Below are 18,191 nucleotides of genomic sequence, written 5' to 3'. Positions count from 1 at the left end.
ACTTTTACACAACTGTTCTGCTCTGCTTAAGAATCCCAAACTGCTCAGCATTCTCCTACAACCTAAACTGTTAAAATAGGACTCTAATTTTCTGGTCCTTTACTGAGGGTGCAAAGTAAGTAGGAGAAGACAGCATTTGTAATCATATCATTAACATAAGAGCTGAAAATGGGAGTAAAATAAAGCCCTGTTTAGCTCCCTTGCTGATATTAATTAGTTCTGTCAAAGCACAGTTCAATCCAGATCTTACTTGCATTGAGTGGTCTTGAAGCAACAACTCAATAAGCAACACTAGCCTAGTGGCCCAATTATGCTGTAGAATGTAGATGACACCTAAATATGAGGTTGACAATGGAAAAAAAAATCTATAAAGGCTGCAAAAATCTCTGTGTTTGGTGCATTTAATACATGGAAAGGATATGATTCAAAACTAGGTTTGGTCAGTTGTACTAAAGCCAGCCTGCTCTTTATGTATGGTGTCATTTTTGTCTTTCCAAGCTTGAAATTTATGCAATGAGTATCTTGTATACATCTTAAAAGCCATATCAAGTAAGGCAATAGATCTGTCATTCTTAGGATTAGTGGCGTCTCCTTTAAAGAAAACAAATACTGGTACCAGAATACTTGTTGTCTGCCTGTGAGGGAAGGTTCCCAATTAATTTATGGAGGTGTTTATCTTTGCTAAGATTGAAGCCTGCCCCATTCAAACCACAATTTTAAGCAGAGATTTCTAGAAGGATCATATCCTCTCCCGGAGCCTTACCCTTTTGAAGGAGAGAAATCAACTCTTTAGTTCCTAATATAGTTTCAAGTGACCATTCTGCAAAATTCAGAGGTTAGATCAGATGGACATCTATGATTCTGCCATATATTTCTCTGAAATGTGAAACCCACAGTCTGGGGGGTATTTGATAGATTTGAAGGATAGGAATTCCTACCAAAGTCCCCTTTACTTAATAAAGTCCAGGATAAATGCTCATTTCTGTTAAGCAGGGCTTGCCCGAAGAATTTCCACATCTCATGATAACTGCTTTTTTCCCCAAGTAAATTCTTGTAATCCCCTCCAAAATTGAACTAGAGTAACTTCATAAATTAATCTCTGTCTAGCATCTCTTGCAGCCTTAGCCACACACACTCCCCATATGGTCAAACTTTTGAAAGCACTAATAACACTTGTGCTACTAGTGAATAGTGGTTACAATCTGCTCCATTTCCCCCCAGCCGATCGGCGGGGCCTTCGGGAGGACCGCAGGGGAGCTTTCCCCCACAATCCTCCCGAAGGCCCCATTTTCGCACAGCTGATCGGCGGTTCCAAAATGGCCGCCCGCTGTGTTGCCTTGCTTTAGATGCACCGAAAATGGCCGCCCCTATGGAGGATTTTCACATAAGGTGAGTTTTTAAGCCCATAGGAACTCATTAAATGAGTTTTAATGCGTTTCTTTGGGCTTTTTAAACTCGGTTAGCGATGAAATCGCTTAGCGACATTTTTTCCTGCATGGATTATCGTCGCTAAGTGAGGCACCACTGTATCAGCAAATTAATTTTCAGACTTCACATTTGAAACTTCTGTATATTACATACGTAGACTCTCCAATACTAAGCTAGTATTGGCTACAGCTCTCTCATGAATCTAGTAGCTTGAGGTCTAGTAAGATACCCTGGCAAAAATGTATGCCCAGACAGAATGGATACTGAAGAATGTGTTCCAGAAGGCGAGCACGCAACTTCTCCAGGATGGTACTAGCAAAACTGATGGTTCTGTTTTTTGTTTTTAATATTGATCCACTTTGTGTTTAATGCATGACAGGATTACTTGTTTCCTGTAGAAGAATAACTAAACTACCATTTCTTAATTTGACAAAATTTCATTATTGTAATTAAATATATAACCAGAATTTTGTTCTTAATTGTTTGTGTTTTGTTTTTTGTATAGCCATACATTGTTTCCCATACGTAAAAAAGCGGATTCCTATAATGTATCAACACCATACGGATTTAAATCCAATTGAAGTAGCCATTGATGAAATGAGCAAAAAGGTTGCAGAGCTTCGACAACTTTGTTCATCAGCTGAAGTAGATATGATTAAACTTCAGTTGAAGCTGCAGGGTAGCGTCAGTGTCCAGGTAGGCGGTTAAATTAGATATCCTTTACCTGCAACCATGTAACAATCTTCTTTCTGAATTCTGCCTTTTGCCACTGATTAAATTCAATGCAGAGCCAGCAACATCCATTGGGTACCAATGGTGGACTTTGACCTTTTGAGACTTGGATTAAGTTCCCCACTGATTTGTGTATACTGGAACAATTCATTAACTTTGAACATTGCATCATGAGAAGTGTCTTGATTTGTAGCTTTGTTTCAGCATCTTTCCTGGTGGCGTTCTAAATTACAGAGGAATGTCCTGCCACTCCAGAAGTAATGAGGTTACAGGGGCAAGGCCAAGGGAGTAGTCCTCTGTACAGAATAGTGTCCAGATAGGGCTTTTGTCTAGCGCAAAAGGCAAGTTCTGGCATGCTTTCCGTTTTCTGAGGGAGAGGCATGAAGTGAAATAAAGTATTTCCTTTTTAAATTCCTTTGATTTTTATTGTGCTTAGTACAGAGGTTATAGAAAAATGGTTTTAAGGTTATTGCAAAGAAAAATAATTGATAACAGTTCATTATTTTGTTAGGTTAATGCTGGGCCCTTGGCATACGCCAGAGCTTTCCTGGATGATACAAACACCAAAAGATACCCAGACAATAAGGTTAAGTTACTGAAGGAGGTTTTCAGGTAAACAGACTGGAAGTTTACTATATCATTTATTGACAGCCTGACATTGGAATCACTCCGAGTTGATTTGTTTTGTTTATTACAATTCCAGACAATTTGTTGAAGCTTGTGGACAGGCCTTAGAAGTAAATGAGCGACTTATAAAAGAAGATCAGATAGAATATCAAGAAGAAATGAAGGCTAACTATAGAGAAATGGCAAAAGAGCTTTCTGAAATTATGCATGAACAGGTATGTACTGAATCTCTTTATTCAGGATATCCTATCCGCTGGTAAATTTAAGAAAAATGTTTACCAATGATTTTTTTTTAAAAATTCTTCCTTGTTAATATAATCCAAATGAGAAAATTCCACATGTATTCTTTATAGATCTCTCATCGAATTGCATAGCAGTCTTTTAAGATGGAGTAACCAGCCAAGAGAAATTCACTTGAGTTTTAGTTTCTATTTACAGTCGATTGTCTTTGGTTTGTTTGGGTATTGCTAGAATATCTTTCATAAACAAAAATGTGTCAGAGTGGTATCTGTCTGTAAAGTGCATTTGCTGTTATGTATCAGAAACAAACAGAAATCAAAGCAGAAAGTTTTACTTTAGAAGCCTTGGAAAATAAAAAGGAGGATTTACCTGTCCTGTAAAAATTAAAAAGTGGTAGGTATCTCTAAAGTGGGTGTTTCTCAAATGCCATGTGCCAAGAATGCCTTAGCCTTGCTTATCATCTCAGCCCCAGTGGCAGGAGGTGGAAGATCATCAGTAGATTACCTTAACTTTTGATGAGAGTGATAATAGAGGTAATAATTCCTTTACCTAAGACATAAATGTATAAAGGGCATAATGATTGGCAGTAGAACCTTGCACCAGACTTTGAAACTAATTGGCAGTCAGGATTCTTAGTGAAGAATTATCTTAGCCGGCTGTTTAGTGGAATGCTCCATTCTCTGATAGCTCCAATTTCCAATCCCTTTTCAACAGTAGTTAGAGTACAATGCATATGGTGGTGGACTATCAAGAAATGACTAGAATTTGCCAGGTCTTCTGGATTTCTGTTATGGTCCACTATAGGCCATAGCTGATATGTTAAGTTGAATTGGTAAAAGATATTTCTGTGAAAGTATTGGATCTAGGAGTACTTATAATCTGATCCTTCATGACCATTTCACACTGTTCTGGATAAAAGTGGATATAGTTTCCCCGAACCTGAGAAATGTCCATCTGCAGAGCTTCTGTCTTGATGAGATTCATTTTCACTGAGGCCAGTGTGTTTGCTTAAACCCAAACAAAACAGCCCCACTGAATGAACAGATATCAAAGGAAAACTTAAGAAAAATAAAGAAGACCAAAACATTGTGGCATCTTAAAGATTAATTGCTGTAGTTTGATGTGAGCTTCAATGGACAAGTACACATCCTCAAAGTTATTTCTTAATGAATGAATGGAATTTAAATACATTTCCACTTATCTATCAAGTTCCCACTAATGCAATAGTTATAGTCTGTTTGGTGAGCGCTGAATTTACATCCCTGACACTACATCCCAAATCTGGGGGGGGTGTCTCTCTCAACAGTTTTATATAAATATTTAAAAGCCTGGATGGCCAAACTCTGCAGGACTCTGTAACACAGATGTTAAGGAGTCAAACAGAAATCCCCATCATTGTGTTCCAGCAAACTTTTAAGTAAAAGCATGACCACTGTGCCTCCAGTCCTGTAGTCAGTCCATAGAGGCACTACAATTGTGATATTTGTGGAAGAATTTACGTTATAATTAACCTTAATGCCCACTCTATATGCTAGGTTAGGGGTCCCTCTTCTACTTTTATTGCATTCAAATGTCACTGAATGAAACCATGTCTTTGCTTTTCATCTCTTCGTTTTCAGACAGTGCTTAGTAAAGCATTGTTTCCATAGCACACCATCACAAGGAGCTAGGCTTTTGGGATAAAGGCACTGGATAAAGTGAAGATACTATTTCAAAGCTAAAACAAATAGGGCATATAGCACAATATAGCATTAGAATATCAGCATTATAATTTTACGATGTTAGACGATTAGAATTGATGATACATACATGCCATCAGTTCCTTAATGAAAATAATTATTTCTCTATGTCTGTGTTCCAGCAACACATAAGCTGGGTGTATGTTCAAGAATTAGTATATATGCTCATTGTTCTATGACAAGTTCTGTTTAAATTCTGCAGAACTCATGGTTAGAATGGGGAGCAACTCTTTAATTTTATTGACATCTTTTAAGTATACATCTTGGTTTTTTGAAGCCTGTAAATTTAACTGAAGTACCAGTTCTGGAAATGTTGAAATGTCCATTTTGCTTTCTTTTAAATACATGTTGAAAAGATTGATACTTGTTCTGTTAGAAAGTTTTAAATACTGTATTGTGTAGAAGTCTTAATGGGCATCTCTCTTTCTTCCTTCCCTTTCCCCCTATGCTGCTTTGAAAATATGATCAGCTGGGATGGTAATGCCTTTTAGTTTCTATTTCTGATTACGTGTTGCCTTTTGATCCCCGGTGTGAAATAAAATGTATTACCTTTTAGGTTGTAGTGCAGAATGACGTTTGCTTTCATCCTTTGATTTGATAAACAGAACAGCTACTCATTCAGGAGCTGTATACCATACTTGACCATGGTTTAGCGTGACAGCATGAAAGCTGGAATGAGCAACAGTGAGCCTGAGGCTCATATTCCAAGCCTGCTCTTAGGAGGCATTTAGAAGCTTTCCCTTCAATTTTTTTATTAATCACAGTCTACCATGCTACCTGAATTTTTAAAATGTGGTTAATACAAACTGCAATTTGTTTCAGAAGCCACAGTTTCACATTGACATATTTTAAATGAACCATAGTGCATATTAACCTCAATTGGTCTCAGTGTGTAGAAGGGAGGAAGAGAGGGCATGAGTCCCAGGCTTGTTCAGCTCATTTCCTCTTCATGTACATCTTGCTAAGCTTTGGTTTAGGGTAACATGCAGATGTGGTCTGGCTGTCATATTGTTTTCACTCAAAACCAGAATATTTTGTTACATGACTTCAAAATATAACAGAGATAAAACACAGAGACATAAAGAACATGCTGTTTTCTCATTAACTGAGGTATACCAATATAGTGTGAATTTTAATTAGGTATCTGTATATTGTTGGCTGTTTAGTGCAGTAACTGGCATGAAGAATTGATATTTATTAATAAGAACTAATCTGACCAATCTCACTATTTTGGCACTGTATACTCTTGTACACAATTATCTGGAAATACATTCCATTTAAGTAACTGAGACATTGATTAGAAATAACTGTATTTGACTTTGATTTTTTAGTACATGCTAAGCATTACTAAATGCAGTGGAAGACAAGAGGCAGTGGAAGACAGGAGGGCTCTGGTCCATGGGGTCACGAAGAGTCGGAAACGACTAAACAACAACAAGCATTATTTGCTGATGCACTGAGCATTATAAAGTGACGTCTGTTTTGCTGATCTAATTTAAATTAGGTGACTAGTAATTTTATTCAGATTTTGATTGGTAGCCAAAGTAGAGATGAAGGCAGTTTTGATGCATGGTCCTCTCCCAGCTGTCTGTAAGAAGCATTTCTCTCTTTTTCTTTCAGATTCGTTTTGTGGAAGAGAAGGCCAGTGTGATGCCCAACTCGATACATATTTTCAATGCCATTAGTGGGACACCAACAAGCACAACAGTTCATGGGATGCCCAGCTCTTCTTCAGTTGTCTAATTGCTTTGTAAATGAAAGTACCATTAACTTGGAACACAGATGGATGTTTTGATGATTTGGAAACTCAGGATGAAGTCCACAATTGAAAGAGAACTGTGCAGATTCTAACAATTGAGAGTGCTTAAAATTTTGGATCATCAGGGATAAGGAAATAGTAGATGGTAGTTTTGAAAAACTTATGCACATATTTTTATATTCTTCTGGCAATATTAGAAGTTCTATGTGCTCACAGAAGTGAACACAAACAGGGCAGTGTTTGAAGCAACTTTATTTTGCTGTGATACTGATATTATAAAATGAATGGCACATTATAACAGGTTTTGTGGAATGTAAATTTGCAGACATAAACCATGAAAAGTGTTCTTCGTTGTATGCACATTTAAACTGATACAAAATGCAAACACTATTGTAATAAACGAGCACTAATTTGGGGTTAACGTTCATGTAAGTAGATTTTTGTTAACATTCATGCTCCTTTTTATACCTTGCTGGCATTTGAGAGAGAACAGAAATATACAATTGATCAAGCACTTGCATTCAACCAAAGGCCACTATATGATACTATCTAGTAAACAAGATATGTACATATTTGTTAATACATCTCATAAAATCTGTACATAAATGTACTGAGTTTCTAAACATTTTTAGTATTCATACATACTTTCATCTTTCTATAATTGTGACAAAATTCATGTTCATTCCAAGTAAATCCTCTATTTTCTTTTAAACCTGTACATATATAAGTGCAATATGAGGTTGTATACAGTTTCTGTAACATTATGCACTGTTTTTTTAAAAAAATGCATCATTTTTGCCAAAGTGATGGAGTATATAAGTGATGGTAACTACTGTGGTAAATGGTGATGTAATTTAAGCTTTTGCTATATTGTATTCTCGAAGGCTTTCTCAGCCGGTATCTGATGGTATTGCTATATTGTTTTAAGATATGAATTAGTAATTTTATATTTGAGAAAGATAAAGGGTTTTAATTTTATTTAACTGGAATCACTGTCCTGCTGTAATAAAACATTACATACTACATCTGTTTTTAAAAAGTTTAATTTATACAGAATATAGTTGGATTGTTTATTTTGTGAAGCAAACAGGACTACTAAAATCAAGCATTACATTATTTTCATAAATGGAACAGTTGATACTTTTTCCCTGATACAAATGTGATTTCATAAATACACCTTCCCCTTTCACAGAACACAGTTCTGCAAAAAAATATTTGTTTTTTCACCAGTTTGAAATTCAAACCAGAGGGTACCTTGGTATATATTTAGAATTCTTGATGCATGCAACAGAAATGCAATTAAGGAATGGATAATTGTGTCTTAAACTGTAGATATTGTTGAGATACTAGATAAGTTGACTATGTGAAATATATAAGCAAACATAATAATTTTACCAGAATCTGTAGAGCTCTACACAAATGTTCAAAGCCTTGAGCAGTTAGAAAATTTGTGAGGATTACTTTAGTGGCCCACCCCTTCTGCTGCATCCCAGTCACTTGGCTGTCCACTCTCCTTGCACTGAACGGCAAATGGAAAGAGGGTGGTACCTGCTTCATTTCAGTTGAAGTCTCCTGTGCAGTTAATAATCTGATCATGGTGGATTTTGAATTGTCTAGTCACTAGACACTAGGGTCTAGTGACCCTGCGCAAGTACTGCAGGCTTCTTGCTTCAGGATGCCTTCTTTAACTGAGGCAGAACAGTGGATCTTGGCAGCAGGAACATCCAAGAATGGCAGCAACAAGAAGTTTGTTCTTTCTCCTTATGTCTTGAGGACAGGCACACTTTCGTATGACTAAATGTTGACAGTCTAACCACCAATTTAACAAGTTATTCATCTTTTTAAACTGCTCTTCGTTGAGATAAAATGCAATCCAAGCATCATTAATACATGTAAATTATTGCCTTTCATTCTTACCCACGTAAATATACATGTGATTGTTTATCTGCAGATGACAAGCTTTACTAGAGGTGAGGTGCACACACAATAGATTTATGAGCTGTATGAATCTGCTTTCCTTTTTCTTCCAGAGCAAAATTCTGAATCCAAGATGAGTTAATGCCAATAAAATGGACAGTACAAAATGCACATATCAAGAGCTAGCTAGCTTGACCTTATCTGTAACAAAGTATACAAAAGTGATGTCTGTTTCTACCTAATTAAATGTTACCTGGTTCTCAGCTGGTATGCATGTGCATAATCCACCTTCTAATTATTCTAACATATATTTTAAAGACCTGAACATGAGGAGAAACCTTTGTGTAGTGTTTTAAGATTCTATTTTGAAAATAGTATTTTTTAATATTTTAATGTATGCTGGATCTGTAAATATATTTGGATCTGAATGTGATCTGGAATCATTTCTATAGGAGGGTGTATAATAATTATATCCTGCATTTCAACTATATTTAATTCTTTGAATGGCTTACAATTAGCATTCTTTATCTCCTACTGGAATCCAGAAGTTATCAGGGCTTCTCTGATTTAGATGCAACAGTTTTTGTTTTTATTTATTTTGGTTTTTTGGGGGGGGTTGGTGGCATTTTGGTGACTAGTTATCAGCAGTCACTAAAATGCATAAATTAAGCAGTTTTGGTTTTTTTTCCATTTATAATTAATCAAGATTTTCAAATATTGTTCCTGGTTTATAATGAATGATGTGGTCATTGATTTGTCCTGCAGTACCTTCTCTACTTTATGCATTGCTTTATTTTCTCCCATAATAATCCCAGGTTTTTTTCTTTTCTCAAATCTCCTTTTCTCCTCAAGACATCTCTTCAGAATTCCTCAGGGCCCCGTAAAGGATTGTGCTTGAGGTGTCATTGGATGGGGAGCTCTGCTTCCATAATCTGAAAATATTGCAGAACTATTGAAGCAGAACTGATACTAGTGACTTTTATGAATACTACTTTTATGAATGATACAAGGGCCATCTTGATTTTTCTAGCCGGGGGCCCATTCTGCCCTTTCAATGTCTCCAAAGGAGAGGAAGTGAGGCAGGAAACTCTGCCTTGTGGAGCTGCTGCCTATGCAATATACTGTTCGTTGTACAAACCACTGTGGCATATATCAGTTCCTCAGCAAATAGAGTCCTGTCCCTCCTACACATTCAAAAACACAGTTGGAGGAAGGTAGGTCCTAGGCTAGAATAAACCAAGACTGTGTATAAACAGCCCCTTGTGTCAGATACGAAGAGTTGAACAAAATTTGTAAATCAGGAGTTTGCCTGTATAACTAAGGTCTGGAAGTTAAAGTGAAATAGCCTGAAGATACTGCTTCTTCGAAATGAAGGAATAATGTAACACTCCCAGTCCTCTTCAAGATAATGATTAGATATCCAGGAAGAAATATAAGTACTCACCACAGCCAAAGAGATCCATCAAAACTGGGTCTGACTTAACAGCAATGAGGTGACACTCTTAAACAGAAGTGATACTGTGACCCCAAAGCATTTTCTTCAGTCAGTATGTTCTTCCTGCACTGCTTTTCTTTTCTTTCTTTTTTTTACCATGTATAATCAGCTGGGCAAATGTGCAATTTTTGTTTCTCATTAATCAAAGTTTTCTACCTTTCTGTATGACATGAAGGATTTGGATTTGGGGACCATGGGCTTTGCTTCCTGAAAGATGGGCTGCTGGCAAATGATGGGTAGAATATGTTTGCAGCATGAAAATCTTCATCGGGGGACTTTGAACTGACTTGGAAGGGAGAGGGAGAGGGGAAACATGGTGGTAATGGCTGAGGGCGGTTTGTGCACAATAAGAGAAACAGACCAAGAAGCTCTAAAGGTAAAGGTTCCCCTTGACAATTTTTGTCCAGTTGTGTTTGACTCTAGGGGGCGGTGCTCATCCCCGTTTCCAAGCCATAGAGCCAGCGTTTTGTCTGAAGACAATCTTCCGTGGTCACATGGCCAGTGCGACTTAGACACGGAACACTGTTACCTTCCCACCGAGGTGGTCCCTATTTATCTACTTGCATTTGCATGCTTTCGAACCGCTAGGTTGGCGGGAGCTGGGACAAGCGACGGGTGCTCACTCCGTCGCGTGGATTCGATCTTATGACTGCTTGGTCTTCTGACCCTGCAGCACAGGCTTCTGCGGTTTAGCCCACACCGCCACCACGTCCCATAAGCAGCTCTAATGGGGCCCAATAATAGTCTACATAAAAGTATGAAGGAAAACAGGCCATATATCTCCTGTGTCTGTATACAAATACCAGGAGTATGGGAAACAAAAGAAATAAAAAGCTTAGTGTAGGAGGTAAACTTGATTTGATATGGAAAACTTAAACTTGGGATGACTCTCATGACTGAAATACAACAATGATTTATATCCTTCAAATAGAACAGAATGAATGGAAAGGATGGTGGAGTACTGTATATGTAAAAAATACACATTCCTCCATAGAAATACAGGAGAATTATGGCTGTTTGTTTTTCGGGCAGTTTGGCTGTGTTCTGAAGGTTTTACTTCCTCACATTTCGCCAGTCTCTGTGGCTGGCATCTTCAGAGGACAGGAGTTAGAACTCTTGTCTGTGTTCTGGTGTAGTGTGTGGTGTAGTTGAGTATTTGTAGCTGTGGGGTCAGCTTTTTGTCCTGTTCAGGAGATTGGGTGATTATGGTGATCAGGGTGTTTTTTGTTACAAGTGTATGTTGTGCTAAGTGGGGGGGGGGGAGATGTTCTATCACTGTGATTGATTGGTGTCGTTAGCTGGTCTTTTGTATGCAGTGATCACCGGTCCTTGTGGCTGGGTAGAGTTCGTTGACCTTTTGCAGGCTGTGTTTTTCAGTGCTGGGAGCAAGGCTTTGTTTCTTTTTTGTTGAAACTGTGCTGATGTTTGTGGATTTCAGTGGCTTCTCTGTGTAGTCTAACATAATGATTGCTGGTGTTGTCCAGTACTTCTGTGAATCAAAAGCTGGAATGTACTGAAAGGTTGTCCAGTGCACCGAAGTACATCGGATCCCGGCCGTGAAAGCCTTCGAGAATACACAAGAGAATTAGCTTGATTATCCCATTGAGAGCATCTGGATTAATATAACTGGGACAAAAAATGAAAGGAACATGGTTGTTGGAGTCTACTAGTGACCACCCAATCAAGGAGAATATGAGAACGAAGCTTTTGCAAAAGAAATTGCAAGAATTTCAGAGACATATTGGTGGGAAGATTTCAATTATTCTGATATCTGTTGGGAGGCAAATTCTACCAAATATGACCCTTTCAAGAAATGAGTGGCTTGTGTGGCTGATAAATTTCTCCTGCAAATAGTGGAGAAAGAAACTAGAGGATGTGCTATCCTTGACTTTATTCTAACAATCAGAGAAAACTGGAACTCAAGAAAGTGGGGAACTCAAGAAGAAAGTGGCCATGCTATACTGGAGTTCTGGATTTCAAGGGAAGCAAAAGAGGAGTGTAGCCATGCGTCTACATTGGATTTTAGGAAAGACATTTTTAATAAACTCAAGACAATGATAAGTAATTTCCCATTGCTGGAGAGCCTAACAAGAAAGGAAGTCTAAGATGGGCAGGGACTTCTTTAAAAAAATAAATTCTAATGGTCCAACAACAAAAATTCAACTAAAAAAAAATGGAAGACAGACGAAAAAGACCTATGTGTACATTTATAGTAAAAGACAGAGAAAATAAATATAGTAGTACCGCAGCTACTCAGTTGTGATGGGGAAAAGGTTAACAGAGAAAAAGTAGAAGTACTCAGTTCTTGCTTTAGCTCAGCTTTATCCCAAAAGACAGTCTATGACCATAACTTTTAGAGCGGTGAGTTCTCAACACACTGAATGAATTAGTCATGTGTTATATTTTATTTGGATTTCTGCATTGAGCAGAGGGTTGGACTCAATAGCCTTATAGATTCCTTCCAACTGCATGATTGAATGCTTTTTTTTTTTATGGTTTCTTGGTTTTTATTCATTCTCGGTACTTCACTGGTCATCCTCTCAATCTCAAAAATTTGTGATTATAGTCAGGTGCTATCAGGTTTCTTCTGCATTGTGGTGACTTTATTAATTAGAGACCCCCAAAAGGCCCTACCTGTAACAGCCCTGCGCAGTTCTAGCAAACTCAAGGGCATGGCTTCCTTTTTTGAGTCAATCTTATATTTGATCTTTGTCTTTTCTTGGGGTGTTCGACTTTTTCTAGCAAGCATTATTGCTTTTTCCAGTCCATGTTCTCAAAAGAAATTCTTACTATCCATGATAAATTCATGTTTTCAAATGCTTCTATTCTTATAGTTTCTGTTAATAGTTATAATCCCACACCACATGGCAGAACTAAACATAGCACTGTGCAAGGTACAGTCTCAAGTATTTTACGTTTTTCTTGTATATTAAAGTCTTCATATTAATTAAATAGTTCTAAGCCCTCTCTGTTCTGATATTTATTATATGGTCATGATCCCCCTGTTTGTTCAAAGAAATTGCAAAGTATTTATATATGCTAACATGCTCCACACTTAGATTTTTTTTAACTGAAACTCCAGTTTTTGCTTTTTTGTAGATTATCATGAACTTGGTTTTCTTAACATTTCTTTTCAGATTGTGTTGATTATTTAGTTAAATGACTTCATCAAGTGTCATTTGTACACCATCTACATTGTCAGGTAAATAATATTGCATCATCTGTATATTTGATGCTGTCAATCACTTCCCCATTGACAACGGTAACTCATTTGTATCAGAATTGCTTTTCTAAAGATGTTCTCTAACTACAACTTGAAAAGCAGTAGTCATCTTCTTACAGTCATAGCCAAAAATATTGGCACCCTTGCAATTCTGTCAGAAAATGCTACCCTTCTCTCAGAAAATTCTTGCAGTTTATTTATTTATTTAACTTATATGCCGCCCACAGTACCCGAAGGTCTCTGCAAATGTTCTGGTACTCGTATGTTCATTTCTTTGGTTTGCATTGGAACAACACACAAAAAAACAGAAGAAAAGTCAAATCTGATACAATCCCACACAGTAACCCAAAAATGCACTGGCTAAAATTTTTGGCACCCTGTCTAAATTGTAAGAAATAATTGCTTTTCAAGCATGTGATGCTCCTTTAATTTGTATTCACCTGTCACAAGTAAGAGGTGTGGGCAATATAATAATCACACTTACAACCAGTTAAGATGGCAAAAGGTTGACTCAACCTTTGTGTTGTGTGTGGCACTGAGCATGGAGAAAAGAATGAAGTATAAAGAGTTGTCGGTGGATTTGAGATAAAAAATTGTGGAAAAACATTGACAATCTCAAGGCTACAAGTCCATCTCCAGAGATCTTAATGTTCCTGTGTCCACTGTTTGCAATATCATCAAGAGGTTTACAGCCCATGGCACTGTAGCTAACCTCCCTGGACGTGGACGGAAGAGCAAAATTGCTGAAAAATTACAACGAAGGATTGTTCAAATGGTGGATACAGAATCCAGATTAACATCCCAACAAATTCAAGCTGAGCTGCAGACACAGGGTACAACAGTGTCAACTTGCACTATCTTTCGCCATCTGAATGAAAAGGGACGCTATGGTAGGAGACCCAGGACACCACTGCTGACACAAAGGCATAAAAAAGGAAGACTAGTATGCCAAAACTTCTGTGACAAAACCACAATCCTGGGAGAACATACTGTGGACAGATGAGACAAAAGTAGAGCTTTTTGGTCAAATACATCATGGCACCGTTTACAGAAAAAGAAATGGGCCATTCAAAGGAAAGAACACAGGCCCTACAGTCAAACATGGTGGAGGTTCAAAGATATTTCGGGATTGCTTTGCTGCTACTGGCACTGGATGCCTTGACTGTGTGAACGGTATCATGAAATCTGATGATTTACCAAAGAATTTTGGGGCGCAACATAGTGGCCAGAGTCAGAAAGCTGCCTCTCCACCAGAGGTCATGGGTCTTCCAGCAGGACAATGACCTGAAACACACTTCAAAAAGCACTCAGAAATGGTTAAAAACAAAGTGCTGGAGAGTTCTGAAATGGCCAGCAATGAGTCCAGATCTGAATCCCATAGAACACCTGTGGAGAGATCTCCAAACAGCAGTTGGGAGAAGGCATCCTTCAAATCTGACGGCCCTGGAGCAGTTTGCAAAAGAAGAGTGGTCCAAAATTTCAGTAGAGAGGTGTAGGGAACTCATTCACGGTTACAGGAAGCGATTGATTTCAGTTATTTTTTCCAAAGGGGTGCTACCAATTTTGGCCAGTGCATTTTTGGGTTTCTGTGTGGGATTGTATCAGATTTAAGTTTTCTTCTCTCTCTCTCTCTCTCTCTCTCTCTCTCTCTCTGTGTGTGTGTGTGTGTGTGTGGTTCCAATGCAAACCAAAGAAATGAACTTGCGAGTACCAAAACATTTGCAACTGCAAGAATTTTCTGAGAGAAGGGTTGCATTTTCTGACAGAATTGCAAGGGTGCCAGTATTTTTGGCCATGACTGTATCTCTTCATTCTCTGTCATCTGATGTCCAACCTTCAAGTCAACGTTTTTCTTGCCGGTATGAATTGCTGGCAACAGTACAGAACCAAGTATTTCTTGAATTAAGCTCTGTGTTTACCAACAGTTTCATCAGCTTGCCTTGCCACACATTATCAAACATTTTCTTGTAGTTCATATATGCAAATATACATATTCACATTTCTGTCACAGCGCCTCTCCCCAAGTACAGTTAGGCATAATAATACTTCCCTGTCTCCAAATTTTCCTCTGAATCCAAATTGCAGTAACCACGTATCATAGCTGGAGTTATTATGGACAGCCGGAAGAAGAGGGAAAATATTTGCAATTCTGTTTCATGTTTTCTTCTACATTAAAAAGTTACTTATTTTTTTTCTCTAGCAATTCCTCACAAAAAGCCTAGAATAAATATATAAACCTGCACAAAACACAGCACAACATGTGGCAAACTTAGAATGCTAAGTTCATAGTTGCATAATGAAATACAATATAATAATGTTCAGGAATCAGCACCAAACCAGTTGGTGAAAAATCCTTTCCCCCATCTTTTCTATTGCTGGACTTAGATGCTATGTAATATATATTTTTAAAGCAATGTTTTTAATTTAAAACATCCTAACTAGCAGACTGCTTTCTGATACTAGGCAGAGGAGAGCTGCCAAGATGTGAAATAAACATCCAACATTAGAGGAACTAATGAAGGAGGAGGTAACACCCAACAACCTGTTTTGCCTGTCTAAATATGAAACACTTTGGAGGGTGTGCTCTTTCTTAAAACACGTCAGTGAAACTTCAAACTGCAAAAGGTGCAATAGTAACACAAGGAAGAGATTTAAGTGCCTGTACATAAATTTCATACCCTTGAATGTCAGCAGTTATCCTGAATAATCCATCAGCTATGTTAGGAACAAGAGTAGACCTTTTGTTCATCAGTTTACTTTGTCAAGACAAAGTGTTTACAGTTCACAAATAAAGTACCTTGTTCATGTGTACAAGAGAAATTCATATCAAAAGGGTCTTCAGCTTGAAATAGCTTTATATACACATTATGCCATAATCCTATTAGGACTCAAATACAATTTGTCAGATGAGATTCTGCCTCATCTGGGGGAGAGTGAATCATACCTCACACAAATTATGCTAACCATGGCTCGGCAGAATGTGTGAACCTGGAAGCAGGGATAGGGACGTTTTGAATTTATTAATTGATTATAAGTATATATTCAGACAGTGCCTCCTCTGGCAAAAATTAATCAAGGTAGATATTAAGCTGAACCTGCATAGCTGACTATTTGATTTTGCTGATTAGCAAGAGAAAGCAATAAATGGCCAGCACTACTTAATCCATGAAGAAAGCAAATGCACTCCTGAGGCAATTAAAGGCCTGATCATTATAAGATCCCTAATCAGTGTGGAAGCTCTATGCCCCTGCCCTAATATGTCATTTTAAAAAGTGTCCTATGTGGCATACTAATAATTTTCCCAATGAACTGATGCTGTTCTTGGGATTCAGGAGACGTGGGTTCAAATACCTACTCCATTATGGAAGTTTACTCATGTCTGGCAATGGTAAACCACCCTTGGAACATAAGTATTTCGAAATCCCTGTTGTTATGTGCTATTTATTTATTTTATTTATTTATTCAATATATATCCTGCCTATCTGCTCGATATGACCACTCTAGGCGGCTATCAAGTCAGAGCTGATATAAAACACCTGTAATAGGACTTTCAAGGCAAGTAAGATACTTAAGAAGTGGTTTGATCTGTTCCGCCCTCTCAGTGAATTTACATATCAGAGCAGGATTCAAACTTGGGTCTCCAGACTTTTAGTCTGTCAATATCTGCGACACCAAAAGATATTGATTGTTAGAGTGACCACAGAAAGCAACTTCATATATATATTTACAGTATTCTCTTTATATGGAAACCAACAGGGAATAATTTCCAAATGAAATAGAGAAAAGAAAGTGGCTTTCTTACCTTCCATCTGCAACAATGTCCTCTGGTTATCGGTCTCTGGATAAAACTCATAGCCTTAAGTTAACAAATGTGCTATAAGCAACATACACTCTCTGTAAAATTAGAAAGGCTCTGTATCTGAAAACACAAAACATATAGTACTTACATAACTTTGGTGAAGATATTTGTATCTCTGTCAGACCGGCTTTTGAAATGTAGGTAAGTGGAACACAATCAGCTACTGGAATTTGGCCACCACCTTCTCCTACTTCTAACCTTTGACTTAATTTGCAGGGGTGACCCAATTATTTAGTATTTTCCCATTCTCGGTGACTAAGAAAACTACTGGCAGAGAACTTTGTAGGCTTCTTCCAAATTTTGCAGAAGTTTATCCTGAATTAGAATTTCAAGTTTGCCTTAAATTTCATTGAAGACAAAAACAGGCTTTAAAGCAGAGGTTTATAGAAAGTTATTTAGAGATTTTTATTTGGTTTTATTGACTTCTCTCACATGTCTTTGGTTATTTTGTTCAAGCAGGAGTCTTCATGTCAAATTTACATTTTTAGAAACATCTGAGATTTTTTTTCCATATATCAGTTATATTTTATATCAAATCAGATGCAACAGGAAATATTGTTTTATAAATAAATTATCTATGCAGAATATAGTAATTAGACAAATATTGTCCAAAATCCAGAGCCTAGTGTATACTCTGATATGCTTGCACATAGCACAGCTCATGGAAGGGTAGGTGTTGTATGCAATGATTCCTTCTCACATGTAATTCTTTTGGTAAATTTTACATTTTCAGATTATAATTAGATCCACACAAACTTGTTCTATTTTATTAGAGACCACATATAATAAAATAGACCGTATAACTTCTCCAGATTATTGGTATGTGACTATATATATATATTTCTATTGCAGTTTTCAAATAAATATGTATGACCTAATGACCAAATGTGCTTTATATGCTACTTGTCAGTTTGGACGCCTTTTTTTTCAATTTCTCAAAATTTGATTTTGTAGTATTAATCATGTTGCCGATTGTGACACTTCAAGATCTAATACAGTGATGCCTCAACTTACAAACATAATTGGTTCCAGAACTCCAGTTGTAACTCAAAATGGTCGTAAGTTGAAGCACTATTTCCCATAGGAATGGATTGAAATGCAATTAATCCGTTCTGGCTGAAGAAAAAATCACCAAAAAAAAAAAAACACCCAACAACACTGCAAGACCCATC

At 37.3% G+C, this 18,191-nt stretch overlaps 1 protein-coding gene across 17 annotated transcripts in view; it reads left to right on the top strand.

The window, feature by feature from the left end:
- The window catches only part of DOCK9 (dedicator of cytokinesis 9), a 165,131-nt gene extending 157,583 nt beyond the window's left edge, over positions 1–7,548 (top strand). For all 17 annotated transcript variants that reach the window (XM_072994670.2, XM_072994661.2, XM_072994658.2 and 14 more), the window contains 4 exons: positions 1,934–2,124; positions 2,672–2,772; positions 2,864–3,002; positions 6,387–7,548. In XM_072994670.2, coding sequence (XP_072850771.2) covers positions 1,934–2,124; positions 2,672–2,772; positions 2,864–3,002; positions 6,387–6,509 — 554 coding nt within the window. In that variant the 3' untranslated portion in view covers positions 6,510–7,548. The remainder of the gene's footprint in view (positions 1–1,933; positions 2,125–2,671; positions 2,773–2,863; positions 3,003–6,386) is intronic.
- Positions 7,549–18,191: the final 10,643 nt, after the last annotated feature.

This window comes from Pogona vitticeps, chromosome 3 (genome assembly GCF_051106095.1).
Source record: "Pogona vitticeps strain Pit_001003342236 chromosome 3, PviZW2.1, whole genome shotgun sequence".
Lineage (NCBI taxonomy): Eukaryota > Metazoa > Chordata > Lepidosauria > Squamata > Agamidae > Pogona > Pogona vitticeps.
The sequence above is the reverse complement of the archived record's forward strand: the minus strand, read 5'-3'. Positions and strand labels throughout refer to the sequence as shown.